The sequence below is a fragment of the Gigantopelta aegis genome, chromosome 3, assembly GCF_016097555.1.
Source record: "Gigantopelta aegis isolate Gae_Host chromosome 3, Gae_host_genome, whole genome shotgun sequence".
In the NCBI taxonomy this organism is placed as follows: domain Eukaryota; kingdom Metazoa; phylum Mollusca; class Gastropoda; order Neomphalida; family Peltospiridae; genus Gigantopelta; species Gigantopelta aegis.
In genome coordinates, this window is record NC_054701.1 from 1,496,656 (window position 1) to 1,522,104 (window position 25,449).

The 25,449-nt window shown below is 39.5% G+C and overlaps 2 protein-coding genes across 9 annotated transcripts in view; one reads left to right on the top strand and one right to left on the bottom strand.

The window, feature by feature from the left end:
• Nucleotides 1–5,034, top strand: part of LOC121367349 (trichohyalin-like) — a 198,101-nt gene extending 193,067 nt beyond the window's left edge. For all 7 annotated transcript variants that reach the window (XM_041491464.1, XM_041491460.1, XM_041491463.1 and 4 more), the window contains 4 exons: nucleotides 1,822–1,927; nucleotides 3,443–3,613; nucleotides 4,257–4,376; nucleotides 4,829–5,034. In XM_041491464.1, the coding sequence (XP_041347398.1) occupies nucleotides 1,822–1,927; nucleotides 3,443–3,613; nucleotides 4,257–4,376; nucleotides 4,829–4,924 (493 nt within the window). In that variant the 3' untranslated portion in view covers nucleotides 4,925–5,034. The remainder of the gene's footprint in view (nucleotides 1–1,821; nucleotides 1,928–3,442; nucleotides 3,614–4,256; nucleotides 4,377–4,828) is intronic.
• Nucleotides 5,035–8,518: 3,484 nt separating this feature from the next.
• LOC121367351 lies at nucleotides 8,519–24,515 on the bottom strand. 2 transcript variants are annotated; one of them, XM_041491468.1, is made up of 6 exons: nucleotides 24,374–24,515; nucleotides 23,907–23,974; nucleotides 18,794–18,890; nucleotides 17,551–17,666; nucleotides 16,756–16,907; nucleotides 8,519–9,255 (listed from the first exon to the last, which is right to left on the bottom strand). In XM_041491468.1, the coding sequence occupies exons 2-6, from the start codon at nucleotides 23,928–23,930 to the stop codon at nucleotides 9,120–9,122; spliced, it is 525 nt and encodes a 174-aa protein (XP_041347402.1). In that variant the 5' UTR covers nucleotides 23,931–23,974; nucleotides 24,374–24,515; the 3' UTR covers nucleotides 8,519–9,119. The 2 variants fall into 2 exon arrangements, with proteins under 2 accessions (XP_041347402.1, XP_041347401.1); XM_041491467.1 differs by having other exon boundaries at nucleotides 16,726–16,907.
• Nucleotides 24,516–25,449: the final 934 nt, after the last annotated feature.

The following is a 25,449-nucleotide window of genomic DNA, read 5'->3' on the forward strand; positions in this document are numbered from 1 at the left end:
CACTAGAGCACATTGATTAATTAATCATCAGCTATTGGATGTGAAACATTTCATAAGGTTTAGTTACCAAGAATACCTCACCAGTAAAGAAAAAATAACAGGATATATTGTGTCCAGTCGCTTCTGCTCTGTTCTGTCACCGACTAACTTAATCAGTTTGCTTTATTATACATGTATCTCTTCATTTTAATTATTATAGTGTGTTGGATTTCTGCTTTGGATTTGATCAGATGTCACTAGAAGTTAGACTAACAAGCAGACTGGTAGACTAGTGAACTGTAATATTTACATTTGTGGTGTCACTGGTAGACTAGTGAACTGTAATATTTACATTTGTGGTGTCACTGGTAGACTAGTGAACTGTAATATTTACATTTGTGGTGTCAGGATAACAAATATTAACATGTTTCTCCTAACACCGACAGATGGAGGAGCACTTGTTGTTTTGTAGTGTTTATTTATTTTATATTAGTTTATTATTATTATTATTATTATTATTGATTTATACACTTATTTAAAAAATATATATTATCATTATTTAATAAATATTTATTTATATATTTATTTATTTAAAAAATAATAATACATGTATTAAATTTTATTAATTAAATTTTATGGTTGTTATTTATTTACCTATATTAAAACATATTTTTATGTTATTACTCATTTAAAATTTTAATGATCAACATTTATTTGATATTAGATGTTTGTAAAAACAAAAGATGGTACATATTAATGTGTCATATCACTGGGCAGTACTATAAATGTTAAAAACAAATTGATGGTACATATTAATGTGTCATATCACTGGGCAGTACTATAAATGTTAAACACAAATTGATGGTACATATTAATGTGTCATATCACTGGGCAGTACTATAAATGTTAAAAACAAATTGATGGTACATATTAATGTGTCATATCACTGGGCAGTACTATAAATGTTAAACACAAATTGATGGTACATATTAATGTGTCATATCACTGGGCAGTACTATAAATGTTAAAAACAAATTGATGGTACATATTAATGTGTCATATCACTGGGCAGTACTATAAATGTTAAACACAAATTGATGGTACATATTAATGTGTCATATCACTGGGCAGTACTATAAATGTTAAACACAAATTGATGGTACATATTAATGTGTCATATCACTGGGCAGTACTATAAATGTTAAAAACAAATTGATGGTCGCTGATACTGTTCATGTTATACACGTACACACACTGGATATGTTTCATATTTTACATGTATTTTAAATCACTTAATACCTTAATAAGCTGTTCACACATTTGAAACAGAAATGCTACCATTAGACATGTTACACTAATGGTGTATTACTGGGTTGTCAGAAATGGATACTGTGTTAGACATGTTACACTAATGGTGTATTACTGGGTTGTCAGAAATGGATACTGTGTTAGACATGTTACACTAATGGTGTATTTACTGGGTTGTCAGAAATGGATACTGTTAGACATGTTACACTAATGGTGTATTACTGGGTTGTCAGAAATGGATACTGTTAGACATGTTACACTAATGGTGTATTTACTGGGTTGTCAGAAATGGATACTGTGTTAGACATGTTACACTAATGGTGTATTTACTGGGTTGTCAGAAATGGATACTGTGTTAGACATGTTACACTAATGGTGTATTTACTGGGTTGTCAGAAATGGATACTGTGTTAGACATGTTACACTAATAGTGTTTTACTGGGTTGTCAGAATTGGATACTGTGCTGAGTACTACATGACACCAAGTCTTTCCATACTTATCCACTAACAGCCAGACAACGTTTTAAATTTCAGACAGCTGAGTGAGAACAACATGGCTCATCGAGAAATCCAGCACATCAATGACCGACAGCAGCACGACATAGAGCGACTGGAGAGAGATGTTAGGAAACTGGCTCAGGTAATGTAACCATCTTGTCACTTGACTTGATCACCTTGTCAGTCAACTTGATCACCTTGTCAGTCTACTTGATCATCTTGTCAGTCTACTTGATCATCTTGTCAGTCTACTTGAGAGAGTCAGGTCATTAAACATTGTGATGAGATAGACAGAGACTGGAGAGAGACATTAGGAAACTGACACAGGTAACATCTTGTCAGTCTACTTAATCATCTTGTCAGTCTACTTGATCATCTTGTCCATCCACTTGATCATCTTGTCAGTCTACTTGATCATCTTGTATATTTAATCATCGTGTCAGCTGACATGATCATCTTGTCAATTTACATAATCATCTTGTCAGCTTACTTGATCATCTTGTCAGTCTACATCATCATCTTGTCAGCTTACTTGATCATCTTGTCAGCTTACTTGATCATCTCCTCAGTCTAATTAATCATATTGTCAGTCTACTTGATCATATTGTCAGTCTACTTGATCATCTTGTCAGTATACATCAGCTTACTTGATCATCTTGTCAGCTTACTTAATCATCGTGTCAATCTACATGATCATCTTGTCAGCTTACTTGATCATCTTGTCAGTCTACATCATCATCGTGTCAGCTTACTTGATCATCTTGTCAGCTTACTTGATCATCTTGTCAGTCTACTTGATAATCTTGTCAGTCTACTTGAGCATCTCCTCAGTCTAATTAATCATCTTGTCAGTCTAATTAATCATATTGTTAGTCTACTTGATCATCTTGTCAGCTTACTTGATCATCTTGTCAGTCTACTTGATCATCTTGTCAGTCTACTTGAGCATCTTGTCAGTCTACTTGAGCATCTTGTCAGTCTACTTTATCATCTTGTCAGTCTACTTGATCATCTTGTCAGCTTACTTGATCATCGTGTCAATCTACATAATCATCTTGTCAGCTTACTTTGATCATCTTGTCAGTCTACTTGATCATCTTTTCAGCTTACTTAATCATCTTGTCAGTCTACTTGAGCATCTTGTCAGTCTACTTGATCATCTTGATCTTGTCTGTCTACTTAATCATCTTGTCAGTTTACTTGATCATCTTGTCAGCTTATTTAATCATCTTGTCAGCTTATTTAATCATCTTGTCAGTCTACTTGATCAGCTTGTCAGTCTACTTGAGCATCTTGTCAGTCTGCTTGAGCATCTTGTCAGCTTACTTGATCAGCTTGTCAGTCTACTTGATCAGCTTGTCTGTCTACTTGATCATCTTGTCAGCTTATTTGATCATCTCCTCTCTAATTAATCATATTGTCAGTCTACTTGATCATCTTGTCAGTCTACTTGATCAGCTTGTCTACTTGTAAGGTTATAGTGTGCCAATCTGATGATGTCACTGTATGATGTCGAAGTGTTACCTCCCATTTGGCGTTCTTGTGGGATGTATTGCTTTCATATGTACCAAGATATTTGTAATGATATGGGTAATAAAGAGATTTATTAATGTGAGGCATTTGAGATTGACTTAGACATGTTTGTGAATCATTTCAGAGTCAGGGTAGAGCGCTGCCACAGTCAGTTTGTCGCAGCCCAAACACTGCCAGAAACCTTAGTCATCCTCACACCACACGCCAGCATTTACAGGGAGACAACTCTCTACAGAAGTCAAAGCTCTTAAACTTCTCTGTGCCAGACCTCACTAAGTTATCGCCTTATCGACCTGTAAGTAAAATCTCTTTCTTTGTTTGGGTTTGGGGTTTTTCTTTTGTTTTGTTTGTTTTTTCATTATGGGAAGTTTTGTGATTTTTTAAAATAGTTTATTAATAGCACTGGTGTTAGATTTCTTTTCAAAAATTAACCTGAGCTCTAACACCCTCCCCAATTGTCATAACAGGATGTCACATGAATGGATGTGCGTGTGTGGATGCAGGGAAAGAATATAACCATTTAATTGGCTGATGAGACCTTAACAAATGCATAAAGGTTAGAGGTCAGGATAAGTATTTATGCAAAGGGAGATGATTGGTTTCAGACAATACTGTACTTTAAAAGAGTTTATTAGAGTAAATAAAACCAGATCCTACCATTTACATGGCTTTGCCTCCAATAGTTGACAGTTATCAGTTTGTAGATGCTGTTTATTCAAGTGTTCATCTCTTTACTCATCTTTTTTTTTTAAATATAGATTTATGGACACACACACACACACACACACACCAACACATACAAGCATATTCTTGGATTTGCCAGTCATTGATATCACTTTTATTCCAGCTAGTCTGGTTTATTCAACTCACAGGTACGTTACCTTATTAATATTTTTAAAAAAAATCATTCACCTATTTTGTTTTTTGATTAATTCCAGTCCTCAAAGGACATGTCCGATCTAAGTGGTCGAGTTGCCGGCAAGCCGAACGAGTTTCTTCTCTCTCACAAGATGAACGAGATGAACACACTGGAGACAACTCTGTCCAATCAAACACAGGTACGTGGCTCCAACAACTCAAAATACCTGGCACATTCGTTAACAACTTCTGTCTTGTACAGTGCATCTCATTAACACTTAATTCCCACAAATATTTGTCACAACTTTTGTCTTTTACACAGTTTGTATTTATTATGATGCATTAATTTATTCTTTTGTGTTGGGGTGTGGTTAAAGAAAGGCTAATCAATCCAACATAGCTTACCTTTGGTATCACGAAAGCCAGTGTTTTAACATGCTATACAGTGGTTGTACGTAAACAGATGGCAAAGGTGTAGATAATTATTTAATTGCTTATGAATTGAGTCCAACTTATGCACAATAAAAATTGGTGTTTTAACATAGTTTAGGTGTAGATAGTGGCTCACCCCAACATAGTTAAACTTTGATAGTTAGACTGTGTTTTACCATGGTGAAGTTGTAAGATTTAATTTTGTATTTTTATCTTCCAGGAACTGATAAAGCTAGAACAAGCGTACAGCCAGCTTCATCAACAGTATAACCAAAGAGCCTCATCACCAACACGAGCCCTAAACTCCACACGATAGCATTCAAATGTTATATAGATGTCATACTAGTATAAACATGTCATATATATGTTATACTAGTATAAACATGTCATATATATGTCATACTAGCATAACAAATGTCTACTAGTATATAATTATCATATATATATATATATATATATATATATATATATATATATATATATATATATATATATATATATACATATATATATATATATATTATGTGATACTAGCATAAAAATAGCATTTATATACATCATATTAATATAAAAATATTATATCTATACATACTAGTATATAATTATGATTTGTTTGTCATTCTACCATATAATATGTATATGTCATACTAGTATACAAATATATTGTATATGCCATACTATCATATATCACACACATGTACATATTATATATACATATATCATACTAACTTCGTGTCAGAATCTATAGCAGTCTTGTGATCGTAGCTCTCTATATTATTAATATATATATATATTTTTTTTTTTATCTTGAATTAAAAACATTAAATGAATGTTTCTTACGCTAAAACAAACAATTCATACTTTCATTAACATTTTATCATGTGTGATGGATAGCAAAGATTTAAAAAGTGGACATAAAAATGGCCAGTTGTATGAATGGAAATATTATCACCGGGTGCAGGATCCCAGTGAGCGACACGTGACAGTTAATAATGATGAATCAGGCCAAGGTCAGAGACAGGTTCTGCCTCCAATATTCACTGTGTATTGTGATCCAGAGTGGAATCCAAGACCAAAGTCAGATAATCAATGTGGTTGCAACTGGTTAACTTAAATCCCTATAGACCAATGTATTTTTAATTAATAAATCAACAAATATGAAAACCTGCTGAAGCATTTTGTTTGTCAACTGACAGCCATGTGGTCATCTCAGTGTTTGTCTATATAGGTATTACTTTTCCAAAGGCAGTGTTCAGCGGTGATAGGGTTAACTTGTGTTCAAGTTTCATGTTTAAAACAATTTCTCACAAACTATTTGAGTCCTAGGTCAGTGAAACTTGGTTTGTGGTTGTTCCTATGGATGTTCATCACAGTGCATGTGAAACTTGGTTTGTGGTTGTTCCTATGGATGTTCATCACAGTGCATGTGAAACTTGGTTTGTGGTTGTTCCTATGGATGTTCATCACAGTGCATGTGAAACTTGGTTTGTGGTTGTTCCTACGGATGTTCATCACAGTGCATGTGAAAACAAATAAAATTAATTAACTTTTTAAATTAAAATATATTAGCTTTTTCTCAACGTTAAAGTTTTGCACCATTTCTCACAAACTATAGTCTAGTCTAGTCTAAACTAGATCAATGAAACTTGGTTTGTAGTTGTACCTATGGATGTTCATAATGGATAAAAAAAAATATTTAATGGGTTTTTTTTAATTAAACCTGCATTGAGATGAACATCGTATGGATGCAACTATCAGTGACTCCAAATACGTGTCTGGTAGGCAAGACCTTTCATTGTGTGGAATCCTTGATTTTATAGCTTTAATCAGTCCTAGTTTTACCAAAATGTCTTCCGTTTTTATCTTGCATTTCTAATTATTCCCTATGTTAAGTCAGTCTAATGCTGTGATATAACAATAGTCATTATTTATGTTGTAATGTGTGTCAGTGTTTGTTTGTACAAATACATTTGTACCACTATTTATGTTGAATAAACTCATATGATTTATTTTATTGTGTAAAGCTGTTTTTCAACTGCAAGACTACGCTGGGGGCAGAATACTTTGTGATAAAGGGGTGGATCCAGGATTTTATGGGGGGGGGGGGGTGTCATAGAATTCTAAAAGGGAAATTTGAGTTTGCTGAAGACAAATGAGCCTAGTTCTTAATAGAGCCTCAACGAATCCAAAATATTGGACTCTAGTAGCTTACTAGAGGGTGAAACTCGACCTGGACCCGAGTACCCGACACTTACACTAGGTGGTAATGAGACTAATAGAATAAGTAAAATAGCATTAATTTAGCCTATGCATGTTAATTCCAGCGCTGAACATGGATGCCAAATCATATCATTGTATTGTATTCCACAAATAAAAACCGTGCAAACCCCTTTCCAATAAATGTCGAATTAAAATTAGCATTAAGCCTACAAAATAAAATATGACAGAACTAAAACGAACTACTGGTACTGCGCAAGTCGTCTCACGCATGATACGCCATTTTGTATTTTAATCTTTAAATCTGACCTCATAATCTGGATGATGTATACTCATCCGCAAATAAAAACGTTTTTCTTAATAATTGAGCCATGTCAGGAGTGATTGTTTAAAACTCTTGTCCCACCCTGTGTTCATTTATGATTTAACCGCGTTAAATGACCCTAAGATGAACCGAACAGCAATGTCCAAATGTATCCTGACTAGGGCCTCCACGAGTACAAAATATTGGACTCTGTTACTCAAGGGTCCAACTCGACCCGGACCCGAGTACCCGACACTTACACTAGAGTAGATGATAATGAGATTAAGGAATAAAGTAAAATAGCATTGTGCATGTTAATACCAGCGCTGAACATGGATACCGAATCATGGCAATGTATTGCATTCCACACATTCGACTCTTGTTTTCCCTCCATGTCTCATAGCTCTATAAAGTAACCGGCGGCAAGCATATGGCAAACAATGACGTAAAACATAGAATTAAATGAGAGTGCTATTTCCATATACCCCTGCGTGTGCTGTAACCTCACCGTGGTGCAGGGGTGTAACATTCTCTTTGAGAATGGCCAATACAGCACAAAATTGAAGTTTTCAGTAAAATTCAGTATCCGTAAAATTCTGTGATATTTGTGTTTTTGTACAGTTCTTTACACTGTTTTTGTTTAAGTCTTGAATTTTTATATTGATGTTGATCATCACTTTATTTATTTGCATTACCATAGTTTGACACCTAATAGCCGATGTATTTTTCGTGCTGGGGTGTCGTTAAACATTCATTCATTCATTCATTCATTCATTCATTATTTCCATATACTTACCTTTTATGACACCCAATAGCCGATGAGTATTTTGTGCTGTGTTAAACATTAATTAATTAATTCATCCTTGTACGGGTACTCGAGTCCTGTGAGCGAACTCGGTCTTGCTAGACTCGGCCCGAGTGACGAGTACTCGTGGAGATCCTAATCCTGACAGATTGTAATGGGATGCACGAGCACTTTGTGTTTGCAACAGTTGGAACATTGCATGTGCTGCCCGCGATAGCTGAGGACATTTAAAAACATCCACATATCCAGGCTTGTAACCAGTCGGGCATATAGCAGTCGACCCCTCCCTGCAAAACGATAGCCATGTGAAGAGATGGTATGAGTACGATGGTTCATGGCTGACACGTTCAGTGTAACCTACACATTACAAACATTTGTCTTAAGGAGAGCCCAGTTAGCGGCCACGAGCGCGCTTCCTCTTGAACGTGTCTCGTATGTACCATGTGTAGTAGTATTTAGCTTCTTAACCCTAGCACACAGGGGAGAGGATTGTTTTAAAGGTAGTAAATTATATAAGGGAGCAAGTGGTACTTATGGGAGGGGAGGGTATTCCCTGAGAATGCGAAAAAATAATAGAACAAGGGTAATGTAAATATTTGGCTTTTTATGTGTGAAAAAACCCTTAAAACTAGAATTGTGTTTCATGCCTCATTTAATAAAGCAAATCTCGTTCTAACATTAGACCTATGATAGCACAAGAAACGTTTGAAAGCGGTGTGGGCGCTATCCTTTTTCTTTTTTTTTACATTCAAGACTGCGATGGGCTGAGGAAGGTTAATTGAAACGGTTTGAAAACCACCTGTCGTTGAGCGTGCAAAATAACTATAGAAAATACAATATCAACAGAACATGATCAAAACGTGAATTCTATGACGAACTGGAACAATCGATAAGTGGTGATATTACGACCCAATATAACTGTGGGCAGAACTCCGAAGCGAATGTCGTGCCATTAGAAGCTATTAAGGTTTCCAGTAGGCATTTCTTGCAACATTTCCCGCGTCTTGAATAGGACTCGAATCCATAGCAGGAACTAAGAGAACATCGACGACGTAGGCCCTTTCTGTTCGTATAGCTTACGACGTTGTAGGACTAAAACAATACGCCATCAGTTCAATATTAGGGTATGTCCTTATTAGGACTAAGGGATTAATTCCACTGCTGACAGTAAAACGAATCGCCCCATTATTTGTTCAACACTCTGAGGATTTGTTCTACTCCAGGGTTGGGCTGGATCCCCTCCAACTTCCAGTCGAGTGCGCTGAAATCGGCCGCCTCCACCAGGCCCCTGGAGGTGTCCGTACCGTCGAGGACCTTGTTGCTGAAAAAAGAAAAAGGAATGTTTAACAGACCACGTAACAGTCACGTGCCAAATGCAGCCCTCTACACTGCGACCGATGTTTCATTTGGCGTCTGAAACATTTCATATTATCTATCTAACCAAAAATTCAACTAGGCGCCAGCTGTTAATGTAGAGAGCTGAAACAGTTTGATCTATTCAACTCATTTCTTTCAGTAAACAACAGAACAATCCAATCAAATAATTTGTTACAGTGACAGTCGCAAGAATTATGAACATTAATAACAGATGTGTCATTCTATCAGCATTGCACTACTTCCGAAAGACTAATCAATTATCTTGCATTCATTTCATCAAATATCATTATATTTTTCATAGGTTTAGTTTGTTTGGAGTTGGGTATGGTATGGCGCGTGTGTGCATGCGTGAGTGTGTGTGTGTGTGTGTGCATGTGCGTGTGCGTGTGCATGTGTGTGTGTGCGTGTGTATGCATGAATATGCGTGTGTGTGTGTGTGCGCGTGTGTGTCCATGCGCGCGTGTGCGTGTGCGTGTGCGTGTGTGTTTGTGTTCATATGTATATGTTGGCTGTGTAGAGTGGTGTGTTGTGGCTTGATTTTGTTTGATTTGATTGAGTTTTGGTTTGTTTTGGGCAAGTTTTGTTATAGTAAGGTATACGTGGTATAGTAACGTATACGTGATGTGTACATGGTATAGTAACTTGTACGTGGTCAGTGGTATAGTAACGTGTACATGGTCAGTGTTATAGTAATGTGTACATGGTTAGTGGTATAGTAACGGGTACATGGTATAGTAACTTGTACGTGGTCAGTGGTATAGTAACGTGTACATGGTCAGTGTTATAGTAATGTGTACGTGGTCAGTGGTATAGTAACGTGTACATGGTCAGTGTTATAGTAACGTGTACGTGGTTAGTGGTATAGTAACGTGTACATGATATAGTAACATATACGTGGTCAGTGGTATAGTAACCTGTACATGGTATATTAACTTGTACGTGGTCAGTGGTATAGTAACGTGTACATGGTCAGTGTTATAGTAATGTGTACGTGGTATAGTAACTTGTACGTGGTCAGTGGTATAGTAACGTGTACATGGTCAGTGTATAGTAATGTGTACGTGGTATAGTAACTTGTACGTGGTCAGTGGTATAGTAACGTGTACATGGTCAGTGTTATAGTAACGTGTACGTGGTTAGTGGTATAGTAACATGTACATGGTATAGTAATGTGTACATGATATATTAACATGTATGTGGTCAGTGGTATAGTAACGTCTACGCGATCAGTGATATAGTAACTTGTACGTGGACAGTGGTATAGTAACGTGTACATGGTCAGTGTTATAGTAACGTGTACGTGGTTAGTGGTATAGTAACGTGTACATGATATAGTAACATGTACTTGGTCAGTGGTATAGTAACGTGTACATGGTATAGTAACGTGTACATGGTATATTAACTTGTTCGTGGTCAGTGGTATAGTAACGTGTACATGGTCAGTGTTATAGTAATGTGTACGTGGTTAGTGGTATAGTAACTTGTACGTGGTTAGTGGTATAGTAACGTGTACATAGTAAGTGTATAGTAATGTGTACGTGGTATAGTAACTTGTACGTGGTCAGTGGTATAGTAACGTGTACATGGTCAGTGTTATAGTAACGTGTACGTGGTTAGTGGTATAGTAACATGTACATGGTATAGTAATGTGTACATGATATATTAACATGTATGTGGTCAGTGGTATAGTAACGTATACATGGTCAGTGGTATAGTAACGTGTACATGGTCAGTGTTATAGTAACGTGTACGTGGTTAGTGGTATAGTAACATGTACATGGTATAGTAATGTGTACATGATATATTAACATGTATGTTGTCAGTGGTATAGTAACGTCTACGTGGTCAGTGGTATATTAACGTCTACGCGATCAGTGATATAGTAACTTGTACGTGGACAGTGGTATAGTAACGTGTACATGGTCAGTGTTATAGTAACGTGTACATGGTTAGTGGTATAGTAACGTGTACATGATATAGTAACATGTACTTGGTCAGTGGTATAGTAACGTGTACATGGTATAGTAACGTGTAGATGGTATATTAACTTGTTCTTGGTCAGTGGTATAGTAACGTGTACATGTTCAGTGTTATAGTAATGTGTACGTGGTCAGTGATATAGTAACTTGTACGTGGTCAGTGGTAAAGTAACGTGTACATGGTCAGTGTTATAGTAATATGTACGTGGTATAGTAACCTGTACGTCGTCAGTGGTATAGTAACGTGTACATGGTCAGTGTTATAGTAACGTGTACGTGGTATAGTAACGTGTACATGATATAGTAACATGTATGTGGTATAGTAACGTGAACATGGTTAGTGGTATAGTAACGTGTACATGGTCAGTGTTATAGTAACGTGTACATGGTCAGTGGTATAGTAACGTGTACATGGTCAGTGTTATAGTAACGTCTACGCGATCAGTGGTATAGTAACGTGTACATTGTCAGTGTTATAGTAACGTGTACATGGTTAGTGGTATAGTAACGTGTATATGGTCAGTGTTATAGTAACGTGTACATGGTTAGTGGTATAGTAACGTGTACATGGTCAGTGTTATAGTAACGTCTACGCGATCAGTGGTATAGTAACGTGTACATGGTCAGTGATATAGTAACGTGTACATGGTTAGTGGTATAGTAACGTGTACATGGTATAGTAACGTGTACATGGTCAGTGGTATAGTAACGTCTACGTGGTCAGTGGTAAAGTAACGTGTACATGGTTAGTGGTATAGTAACGTGTACATGGTCAGTGTTATAGTAACGTGTACATGGTTAGTGGTATAATAACGTGTACATGGTCAGTGATATAGTAACGTGTACATGGTCAGTGGTATAGTAACGTGTACGTGGTATAGTAACGTGTACGTGGTCAGTGGTATAGTAACATGTACATGGTCAGTGGTATAGTAACGTGTACATGGTATAATAACATGTACGTGGTCAGTGATATAGTAACGTGTACGTGGTCAGTGGTATATTAACGTGTACTTGGTATAGTAACGAGTATATGGTATAGTAACGTGTACATGGTATAGTAATATGTATGTGGTCAGTGGTATAGTAACGTGTACGTGGTATAGTAACGTGTAAGTGGTCAGTGATATAGTAACCTGTACGTGGTCATTGGTATAGTAACGTGTACGTGGTCAGTGGTATAGTAACGTGTACGTGGTATAGTAACGTGTACGTGGTCATTGGTATAGTAACATGTACATGGTCAGTGGTATAGTAACGTGTACGTGGTCAGTGATATAGGAACGTTTACATGGTATAGTACGTGTACATGATATAGTAACATGTACATGGTTAGTGGTATAGTAACGTGTACATGGTCAGTGTTATAGTAACGTGTACATGGTCAGTGGTATAGTAACTTGTACATGGTCAGTGTTATAGTAACGTGTACATGGTTAGTGGTATAGTAACGTGTACATGGTCAGTGTTATAGTAACGTGTACGTGGTTAGTGGTATAGTAACGTGTACGTGGTATAGTAACGTATACATGGTATAGTAACGTGTACATGGTCAGTGGTATAGTAACGTCTATGTGGTCAGTGGTAAAGTAACGTGTACGTGGGTAGTGGTATAGTAACGTGTACATGATATAGTAACATATACGTGGTCAGTGGTATAGTAACCTGTACATGGTATATTAACTTGTACGTGGTCAGTGGTATAGTAACGTGTACATGGTCAGTGTTATAGTAATGTGTACGTGGTTAGTGGTATAGTAACGTGTACATGGTCAGTGGTATAGTAACGTCTACGTGGTCAGTGGTAAAGTAACGTGTACATGGTTAGTGGTATAGTAACGTGTACATGGTCAGTGTTATAGTAACGTGTACATGGTTAGTGGTATAATAACGTGTACATGGTCAGTGGTATAGTAACGTGTACATGGTCAGTGGTATAGTAACGTGTACGTGGTATAGTAACGTGTACGTGGTCATTGGTATAGTAACGTGTACATGGTCAGTGGTACAGTAACGTGTACATGGCATAATAACATGTACGTGGTCAGTGATATAGTAACGTGTACGTGGTCAGTGTACATGGTATAGTAACGAGTACATGGTATAGTAACGTGTACATGGTATAGTAATATGTATGTGGTCAGTGGTATAGTAACGTGTACGTGGTATAGTAACGTGTACGTTGTCAGTAATATAGTAACCTGTACGTGGTCATTGGTATAGTAACGTGTACGTGGTCAGTGGTATAGTAACGTGTACGTGGTATAGTAACGTGTACGTGGTCATTGGTATAGTAACATGTACATGGTCAGTGGTATAGTAACGTGTACGTGGTCAGTGATATAGTAACGTGTACATGGTATAGTACGTGTACATGATATAGTAACATGTATGTAGTCAGTGGTATAGTAACGTGTACATGGCCAGTGGTATAGTAACGTCTACGTGGTCAGTGGTATAGTAACGGGTACATGGTTAGTGGTATAGTAACGTGTACATGGTCAGTGTTATAGTAACGTGTACATGGTTAGTGGTATAGTAACGTGTACATGGTCAGTGGTATAGTAACTTGTACATGGTCAGTGTTATAGTAACGTGTACATGGTTAGTGGTATAGTAACGTGTACATGGTCAGTGGTATAGTAACGTCTACGTGGTCAGTGGTAAAGTAACGTGTACATGGTTAGTGGTATAGTAACGTGTATATGGTCAGTGTTATAGTAACGTGTACATGGTTAGTGGTATAGTAACGTGTACATGGTCAGTGTTATAGTAACGTCTACGCGATCAGTGGTATAGTAACGTGTACATGGTCAGTGATATAGTAACGTGTACATGGTTAGTGGTATAGTAACGTGTACATGGTATAGTAACGTGTACATGGTCAGTGGTATAGTAACGTCTACGTGGTCAGTGGTAAAGTAACGTGTACATGGTTAGTGGTATAGTAACGTGTACATGGTCAGTGTTATAGTAACGTGTACATGGTTAGTGGTATAATAACGTGTACATGGTCAGTGATATAGTAACGTGTACATGGTCAGTGGTATAGTAACGTGTACGTGGTATAGTAACGTGTACGTGGTCATTGGTATAGTAACATGTACATGGTCAGTGGTATAGTAACGTGTACATGGTATAATAACATGTACGTGGTCAGTGATATAGTAACGTGTACGTGGTCAGTGGTATATTAACGTGTACTTGGTATAGTAACGAGTATATGGTATAGTAACGTGTACATGGTATAGTAATATGTATGTGGTCAGTGGTATAGTAACGTGTACGTGGTATAGTAACGTGTAAGTGGTCAGTGATATAGTAACCTGTACGTGGTCATTGGTATAGTAACGTGTACGTGGTCAGTGGTATAGTAACGTGTACGTGGTATAGTAACGTGTACGTGGTCATTGGTATAGTAACATGTACATGGTCAGTGGTATAGTAACGTGTACGTGGTCAGTGATATAGGAACGTTTACATGGTATAGTACGTGTACATGATATAGTAACATGTACATGGTTAGTGGTATAGTAACGTGTACATGGTCAGTGTTATAGTAACGTGTACATGGTCAGTGGTATAGTAACTTGTACATGGTCAGTGTTATAGTAACGTGTACATGGTTAGTGGTATAGTAACGTGTACATGGTCAGTGTTATAGTAACGTGTACGTGGTTAGTGGTATAGTAACGTGTACGTGGTATAGTAACGTATACATGGTATAGTAACGTGTACATGGTCAGTGGTATAGTAACGTCTATGTGGTCAGTGGTAAAGTAACGTGTACGTGGGTAGTGGTATAGTAACGTGTACATGATATAGTAACATATACGTGGTCAGTGGTATAGTAACCTGTACATGGTATATTAACTTGTACGTGGTCAGTGGTATAGTAACGTGTACATGGTCAGTGTTATAGTAATGTGTACGTGGTTAGTGGTATAGTAACGTGTACATGGTCAGTGGTATAGTAACGTCTACGTGGTCAGTGGTAAAGTAACGTGTACATGGTTAGTGGTATAGTAACGTGTACATGGTCAGTGTTATAGTAACGTGTACATGGTTAGTGGTATAATAACGTGTACATGGTCAGTGGTATAGTAACGTGTACATGGTCAGTGGTATAGTAACGTGTACGTGGTATAGTAACGTGTACGTGGTCATTGGTATAGTAACGTGTACATGGTCAGTGGTACAGTAACGTGTACATGGCATAATAACATGTACGTGGTCAGTGATATAGTAACGTGTACGTGGTCAGTGTACATGGTATAGTAACGAGTACATGGTATAGTAACGTGTACATGGTATAGTAATATGTATGTGGTCAGTGGTATAGTAACGTGTACGTGGTATAGTAACGTGTACGTTGTCAGTAATATAGTAACCTGTACGTGGTCATTGGTATAGTAACGTGTACGTGGTCAGTGGTATAGTAACGTGTACGTGGTATAGTAACGTGTACGTGGTCATTGGTATAGTAACATGTACATGGTCAGTGGTATAGTAACGTGTACGTGGTCAGTGATATAGTAACGTGTACATGGTATAGTACGTGTACATGATATAGTAACATGTATGTAGTCAGTGGTATAGTAACGTGTACATGGCCAGTGGTATAGTAACGTCTACGTGGTCAGTGGTATAGTAACGGGTACATGGTTAGTGGTATAGTAACGTGTACATGGTCAGTGTTATAGTAACGTGTACATGGTTAGTGGTATAGTAACGTGTACATGGTCAGTGGTATAGTAACTTGTACATGGTCAGTGTTATAGTAACGTGTACATGGTTAGTGGTATAGTAACGTGTACATGGTCAATGTTATAGTAACGTGTACGTGGTTAGTGGTATAGTAACGTGTACATGGTTAGAGGTATAGTAACATGTACATGGTATAGTAACATGTGCGTGGTCAGTGGTATACTAACGTGTACATGGTCAGTGGTATAGTAACGTCTACGTGGTCAGTGGTATAGTAACGTGTACATGGTTAGTGGTATAGTAACGTGTACATGGTCAGTGTTATAGTAACGTGTACATGGTTAGAGGTATAGTAACATGTACATGGTATAGTAACATGTGCGTGGTCAGTGGTATACTAACGTGTACATGGTCAGTGGTATAGTAACGTGTATATGGTATAGTAACATGTACGTGGTCAGTGGTATAGTAACGTGTATGTGGTATAGTAACGTGTACATGGTCAGTGGTATAGTAACGTCTACGTGGTATAGTAACGTGTACGTGGTATAGTAACGTGTAAGTGGTATAGTAACGTGTACGTGGTCAGTGGTATAGTAACGTGTACGTGGTATAGTAACGTGTACGTGGTATAGTAACGTGTACGTGACGTATATGCGGTATAGTAATGTGTACGTGATATAGTAACGTGAACGTGACGTGTACGTGATATAGTAAAGTTTACGTGCTATAGTAATGTGTACGTGACGTGTACTAACTGCGCGAACCGCTCGGCGAAGGCGGTGATGGCGGCGAAGTACGCACAGTCGACGTGGGAGTCCTCGGTGATCGACAGCATCTCGTACATGTCGCGCAGCTGATCGGAGGTGATCGGATTGACGAGCGCTTCCAACAGCGCCTTCTTCAGATCCTGCAAACACCCAAACGACGAGACCCCTGATTAACTGAAGTTACAGTCAGGAGACAACGTGAGGCGCATGGGTTAAAACAGCCAGCGTTAACAACACGAATTGGCTTAGTTCATCAAAATAAACCTCGGACACGTTTACGGAATAAACCTATGCGAGCGCGAACTTTATTTTAATTAGCTAGAACGGGCTATGTCCAATGTTTGTGAAGTGACAGCAGTCCACTTTGAAATGGTTTTATTGTTTGTTTCTCTAGTTTTGATTTTACTTTTTGATATTGGTATTGTATTGAGATAGTATTTATGTACTAATGGGGAACACCGGAAAAGGGAGGAATAAAAACACGGCAGTACTTCCTGTTGTATAAACTGTCATGGTCTGTTGGTCATTGCTGGGTAGGTACATAACCCGTATATTAAATAAGGCCATTTAGCCAGCGGCACGTAAGAGGTATTTTCTTTGATTGTTTGTTTGTTTGTTTTTTGATAAGAGTGATGCAAACTGATGCTACCTGTAGCTATATAACTTAGGGAGGCAGATGTTTCTTTTCAGATTTTTCTGAAGTTTAAACATATTGAAGTTTTGGGGTGTCGTGCTTGTAATACAAGCCTTACAAGGTGTCAGTTATAGCAAGTTAGACTCTACCTTGAACAGAATGACTCCGGTCTTGTCTTTCACTTTGTAGAAGATTCTCTGGCACATGACCCATTTCATGGGTGACACTTGGCAGTGCTTCAACAGATACTCCTGGGCAGACATATCTACAAGTACACGGTCAAAATTAGCGAAACAGTTTAATGATAAACTCGTAAAACAAACATACTTCGCCCGTTCACTCGTTACAGGTTCATTAACTTCACCTGTTCACTCGTTACTGGTTCATTAACTTCACCTGTTCACTCGTTACAGGTTCATTAACTTCACCTCTTCACTCGTTACAGGTTCATTAACTTCACAAGTTCACTTTTTACAGGTTCATTAACTTCACCTGTTCACTCGTTACAGGTTCATTAACTTCACCTGTTCACTCGTTATAGGTTCATTAACTTCACTTGTTCACTCGTTACAGGTTCATTAACTTCACCTGTTCACTCGTTACAGGTTCATTAACTTCACCTGTTCACTCGTTACAGGTTCATTAACTTCACAAGTTCACTCTTTACAGGTTCATTAAATTCACCTGTTCACTCGTTAGAGGTTCATTAGCTTCACCTGTTCACTCGTTACAAGTTCATTAACTTCACTTGTTCACTCGTTACAGGTTCATTAACTTCACAAGTTCACTCGTTACAGGTTCATTAACTTCACCTGTTCACTCGTTACAGGTTCATTAACTTCACAAGTTCACTCGTTACAGGTTCATTAACTTCACCTGTTCACTTGTTACTGGTTCATTAACTTCACCTGTTCACTCGTTACAGGTTTATAAACTTCACCCGTTCACTGCTACAAATTATAGAACTTGACTGGTTACAAATTACAAAATTTCATCAGTACACTTGTTGTTGCCGTTACAAGTTACATAAGTTCGCCTGTTTACTGGTTACAAATTACGTAAGTTCACCTGTTCAATCATTACACATTATATAACGTTACTTGTTCCCTGGTTACAAATTACATACTCGTTACAAATTACATACCTTGACATGTTCACTGGTTAAAAATTACATAAGTGCACTTGTTCACTCGTTACCTGATTGAGGTGATTCGTTAATTTGAGGAAGGATGTACAATTGTAGCTAATATCCAGCCCAGTTTGAACGACTATTATGTCATCTCATCGCTGATCAGGCAGTCAAAATGGTTTAGGCGCGCGACGTCGTCCCAGGAGCTCGGCTGGACGAAAAGACGGAAAGAAGATGACAAATGACGTGAAACGAAGTCTTACTTTCGAGAAGTTTCATATCCATAGGCAGGGAGAACCTGCTGCGCTGAAGAGGCACGCCCAGCATAGAGTCCACCCACAGTGACGCCGACGGCTGGTCCTAGCACAGTGAAAACAAACAAAAACATGAGTGAGGAGTCATACCCAGCTTAGAGTCTACCCACAGAGACGCCGACGGCTGGTCCTAGCACAGTGAAAACAAACAAAAACATGAGTGAGGAGTCATACCCAGCTTAGAGTCTACCCACAGTGACGCCGACGGCTGGTCCTAGCACAGTGAAAACAAACATAAACATGAGTGAGGAATCATACCCAGCTTAGAGTCTACCCACAGAGACGCCGACGGCTGGTCCTAGCACAGTGAAAACAAATAAAAACATGAGTGAGGAGTCATACCCAGCTTAGAGTCTACCCACAGTGACGCCGACGGCTGGTCCTAACACAGTGAAAACAAACAAAAGTAAAGAACATGAGTGAGGAGTCATACCCAGCTTAGAGTCCACCCACAGTGACGCCGACGGCTGGTCCTAGCACAGTGAAAACAAACAAAAACATGAGTGAGGAGTCATACCCAGCTTAGAGTCTACCCACAGTGACGCCGACGGCTGGTCCTAGGACAGTGAAAACAAACATAAACATGAGTGAGGAGTCATACCCAGCTTAGAGTCTACCCACAGAGACGCCGACGGCTGGTCCTAGCACAGTGAAAACAAACAAAAACATGAGTGAGGAGTCATACCCAGCTTAGAGTCTACCCACAGAGACGCCGACGGCTGGTCCTAGCACAGTGAAAACAAACAAAAACATGAGTGAGGAGTCATACCCAGCTTAGAGTCTACCCACAGTGACGCCGACGGCTGGTCCTAGGACAGTGAAAACAAACAAAAACATGAGTGAGGAGTCATACCCAGCTTAGAGTCTACCCACAGTGACGCCGACGGCTGGTCCTAGGACAGTGAAAACAAACATAAACATGAGTGAGGAGTCATACCCAGCTTAGAGTCTACCCACAGTGACGCCGACGGCTGGTCCTAGCACAGTGAAAACAAACAAAAACATGAGTGAGGAGTCATACCCAGCTTAGAGTCTACCCACAGTGACGCCGACGGCTGGTCCTAGGACAGTGAAAACAAAACAAAAACATGAGTGAGGAGTCATACCCAGCTTAGAGTCTACCCACAGTGACGCCGACGGCTGGTCCTAGGATAGTGAAAACAAACATAAACATGAGTGAGGAGTCATACCCAGCTTACAGTCTACCCACAGTGACGCCGACGGCTGGTCCTAGCACATTGAAAACAAACAAAAGTAAAGAACATGAGTGAGGAGTCATACCCAGCTTAGAGTCTACCCACAGTGACGCCGACGGCTGGTCCTAGCACAGTGAAAACAAACAAAAACATGAGTGAGGAGTCATACCCAGCTTAGAGTCTACCCACAGTGACGCCGACGGCTGGTCCTAGCACAGTGAAAACAAACATAAACATGAGTGAGGAGTCATACCCAGCTTAGAGTCTACCCAGAGACGCCGACGGCTGGTCCTAGCACAGTGAAAACAAACAAAAACATGAGTGAGGAGTCATACCCAGCTTAGAGTCTACCCACAGTGACGCCGACGGCTGGTCCTAACACAGTGAAAACAAACAAAAGTAAAGAACATGAGTGAGGAGTCATACCCAGCTTAGAGTCCACCCACAGTGACGCCGACGGCTGGTCCTAGCACAGTGAAAACAAACAAAAACATGAGTGAGGAGTCATACCCAGCTTAGAGTCTACCCACAGTGACGCCGACGGCTGGTCCTAGGACAGTGAAAACAAACATAAACATGAGTGAGGAGTCATACCCAGCTTAGAGTCTACCCACAGAGACGCCGACGGCTGGTCCTAGCACAGTGAAAACAAACAAAAACATGAGTGAGGAGTCATACCCAGCTTAGAGTCTACCCACAGTGACGCCGACGGCTGGTCCTAGGACAGTGAAAACAAACAAAAACATGAGTGAGGAGTCATACCCAGCTTAGAGTCTACCCACAGTGACGCCGACGGCTGGTCCTAGGACAGTGAAAACAAACATAAACATGAGTGAGGAGTCATACCCAGCTTAGAGTCTACCCACAGTGACGCCGACGGCTGGTCCTAGCACAGTGAAAACAAACAAAAACATGAGTGAGGAGTCATACCCAGCTTAGAGTCTACCCACAGTGACGCCGACGGCTGGTCCTAGGACAGTGAAAACAAACAAAAACATGAGTGAGGAGTCATACCCAGCTTAGAGTCTACCCACAGTGACGCCGACGGCTGGTCCTAGCACAGTGAAAACAAACATAAACATGAGTGAGGAGTCATACCCAGCTTAGAGTCTACCCACAGTGACGCCGACGGCTGGTCCTAGGACAGTGAAAACAAACATAAACATGAGTGAGGAGTCATACCCAGCTTACAGTCTACCCACAGTGACGCCGACGGCTGGTCCTAGCACATTGAAAACAAACAAAAGTAAAGAACATGAGTGAGGAGTCATACCCAGCTTAGAGTCTACCCACAGTGACGCCGACGGCTGGTCCTAGCACAGTGAAAACAAACATAAACAGAAAACATGAGTGAGTCATACCCAGCTTAGAGTCCACCCACAGTGACGCCGACGGCTGGTTCTAGCGCAGTGAAAACAAAAAACAAACACAAAATGTGTAACTTGTTACGAGTTGAAGTCGTTTTTGTACAACGGGTGGGACGTAGCTTAGTGGTGAAGCTCTCGCCTGATGCAACAGCCAGTGCACCACGAATGGTATATCAAAGACCGTTGTGTGTGGTATCCTGCCTGTGGGATGGTGGAAAAATGTAGCGGGTTTCCTCTCTAAGATTATATAGAGGCAGACACTGGGTGAACCCAGGTAAAGCATTTGCACGTGCCTCTGCGTTCTAAAATGCTATCGATCACTTCAGGGGCAAGGCCTACCCCGGTGGTTGCAGTATTAGCGTTCACCCATGTATTTAAATATGACATTTAATTGATATCATTTTCCGCTGTTAGATCGCTATGAAGCTGGACGTTTCGTCGTGCGCTCTCAACTTGCCTCCCCCCCCCCCCCCCCACACACACACCTGGGGGGACTAATGGCAAGCTTCGAAATGCTTATGGAGTTCCGCGTCTCGTACACCGGGTCACAGGCGACAGTGACTTTGGTTTACAGCGACGCGGACTCCAGAAAGAAGACAAGAAGAGGAGGAAGGAGGAAGGAACGTGCGCCAGGGGCGGCTCAGGAGGGACCAAAGCGGGCGGCTCAACTGCCAGCGGCGGTCCCGTCTGCGTCGCCGCCCCCCACTACAACTTCGCCGAATAGGAGGACGATGCCACCAGCGGATACCACCTTGGACGCTACGGCAGGCCTACTGAACACCGCCATGGCTTAGTCGCCGCTACCGCCTCCTGTGTCGACTTCCACGCCTGCTCCGGTGCAGCGGTCAACTTTACCGACCGCTCCCGTTGAGCAGGCAAGGGACCCTGTTGTTGATGCGGCGGCGAAGCGCAAGGCCACTACACCTGCCATCCAGCCAGACACGGACAAGCCGCCGAGCCGACAACGTACCCCCCCCCCCCCCCCACCCCCAGCCTAGCCGGAAGACGCATGGAAGCTTCAAGTCAAGAAGATCAAGCCAGCGTTCCGGCATTGCGTGCAGGGGGACACAACCGACCCCGGCAAGCTGATGGGTAAGTTCCTCAACCAGGCCTGGAGACCACTGCAGGATGGTACTGAGTACGAACTACACCATCTCCGGACCAAGGAAGGCCACTCGGGACTCGTTGTGACCCACCGACGCCGAGACTGCTACCGACAAGCGATCCTGCTACGAGAGATGGATAGCCAGACCATCCACAGGATCCTCCAGGCTATCTTCGGCGCCGGCTACCACCAGGTCATACCAGCTATTATGGACAGGAAGCACGAAGTCCCGAACTTGACTACCGGACCCCTCATCAGCTCGCCGTAGGCGTCAACCTTTCTCAGGACACATATATCGGACTTTAAACTTTTAGACCTCCTTTCAAAATTTTATGTCGAAATTACTTTTTTTTTTTTAAATATTATTAAATAGTCCGATCCTCTCTTCTTTCTCTTATTTATTTTTGGACTGTCCGTCTAAAATGTTCCAAATTATATAAATATTCGGCCGAGCAGTCAGTTCTTTTTATTTTTGGCTCGTAACTTTTTTTCTTCTTTTTTTATTATTCTACTAAGTCAGGCCACCGATCTTGTCGGAGTTCACTCAGGAAGAGCGTGTTCGAGGCCCTAGTTATCTATCTAATTTCTTTTTGACCGCCCGATCTAATGTAGCGACCAAATTTCATGAGAAGAATTTTTTTTTTTATTATTAATTAGAAATGCGCATCAAAATTTTAAAGGCCCACTATTTAATTTTTGGATGTAAATTTAAAAATTGACCCTATTTGTTAGGTTATCCCTGTCCCGAGTGAGACCCCCGATCCTATCGGAGGCCGGACTCGGGATAGGCGTGTTGGAAAGCCTAGTGGTATATGGACACGTTAAACCAGTTACTAACTAACTAATTTAATTAATATAATTAGACAGGAATTCCTTACGGTTAACGGGCGGGATGTAGCCCAGTGGTAAGGCGCTCGATTGATGCGCGGTCGGTTTTAGATCGATCCCCGTCGGTGGGCTCATTGGGCTATTTCCCTTTCCAGCCAATGCACCACGACTGGTATATTAAAGGCTGTGGTATGTGCTAACATGTCTGCGGGATGGTGCATAAAAAAAATGCCTTGCTATTAATGGAAAAATGTAGCGGGTTTTCTCTCTAAGATTATGTCAAAATTACCAAATGTTTGGCATCCAATAGCCGATTATGAATACATAAATGTGCTGTAGCGGCGTGGTTAAAGAAAACAGACTACCTGTTTGTTAAGATTAATATATTTAGGGGTCGGTAGGAAGGAATGCCAAAAGTACACATCTCTATTGTCAAAACTAAATTATGTTTTGAGACCTACATGTATGTTTTTGTGTGTTTTTTCAACTGAACTCAGAACTAAATGTTCATGTTTTAAACTATTTACTTTAAATGAGCAAAGTTAAAAGTAGAATATCATACGTACCGCTGAAGAGTTTCCGTCTTCCATAGCTAACTCACACGAAGACTGTTTTCATATTCCTCGCTGACAACCTGAAATTAGCTTTGTGATTCAATAACTAGGATATATCGATATATATATATATATATAATGTGTATACATATGTTGTCTGCATGTATGTATGTTTGTATGTATGTGTGCACGTCGTTACATTTGCATGCATGTATGTAGGCTTATGTATGTATTAATGCATGTATGTCTGAGTATCTGCATGTATGTATCTCTGCATGTATGTATGTATTGATGTATGTATGTATATTTGTTTTGTATATATGTATGTAATGTATGAATGTGTGTACGCACACATGCATGAGTAATGCGATTTATTATTCCTTCTTCATCATTTTTTTTTTGTTTTTTTTTTTTTTTTAAACATCAGTATGTTTAAAAGTCTGTTATGCCGAGTAAGGGCAGTGTACTAATGTTAATACCTGACTCCCCGTGAGTTATCTCCACACACAACAGATGGTCATTGGTTTAGTTTTCTGCACAACTGGATGACGTCACAGTACTCCAAAACGTCATAACAAGATCGCTCGCCATTGTGTCATGACATCAGAGCAGTTTTAGGATGGAAAGCTTTCTTCACCTAACACGTTCTTTTTGTTGCACGTTAATTTTCTTGCACTTTCTTTATCTTACACGTTAATTTTCTTGCACTTTCTTTATCTTACAGTTCTTTTTGTTGCACGTTAATTTTCTTGCACTTTCTTTATCTTACACGTTAATTTTCTTGCACTTTCTTTATCTTACAGTTCTTTTTGTTGCACGTTAATTTTCTTGCACTTTCTTTATCTTACAGTTCTTTTTGTTGCTCGTTAATTTTCTTGCACTTTCTTTATCTTATAGTTCTTTTTGTTGCTCGTTAATTTTCTTGCACTTTCTTTATCTTACACGTTAATTTTCTTGCACTTTCTTTATCTTACAGTTCTTTTTGTTGCACGTTAATTTTCTTGCACTTTCTTTATCTTACAGTTCTTTTTGTTGCACGTTAATTTTCTTGCACTTTCTTTATCTTACAGTTCTTTTTGTTGCACGTTAAAGGGACATTCCTGCGTTTGCTGCAATGTTTAAGATGTGTTAAAGACTTTTTAACGATTGTAATTACATATCAAATATATTTTTCCGCATAAAATATTAGTGGCTGTATATTAAACGTGTTTCTGCTCGTTCTAATATTTGTACTAGCGTAAGTTTCATTTTATTGCCTAAAATATATTTTTTCGTACGTACGAAATTATTTGAAGAAAAAAATCCAGTTTGGGCTTCTTACAAATATTAAGACGACCATACACACATTGAATATACAGACACTGATATTCTAAACAAGAAAATGTATTTAATATGTAAGTTTAATTGTAGAAATATTTTATTTTTCGGAAACATCTTACAATGCAGCAAACTCAGGAATGTCCCTTTAATTTTCTTGCACTTTCTTTATCTTACACGTTGTTTTTGTTCATTACTCATTGTCATTCCGGGAGTTTTGTCGTTCCAACCAGTTCCC

Excerpts from the sequence above, each read along its gene's own strand:
- LOC121367351 (XM_041491467.1), bottom strand. The coding sequence starts at position 23,930 with ATGGAAGACGGAAACTCTTCAGCG. Across the intron at positions 17,667-18,793 it reads GGATATGAAACTTCTCGAAA|ATATGTCTGCCCAGGAGTAT; the intron begins GTAAGACTTCGT and ends GTGTACTTGTAG. Across the intron at positions 16,908-17,550 it reads CCGGAGTCATTCTGTTCAAG|GATCTGAAGAAGGCGCTGTT; the intron begins GTAGAGTCTAAC and ends GGGTGTTTGCAG.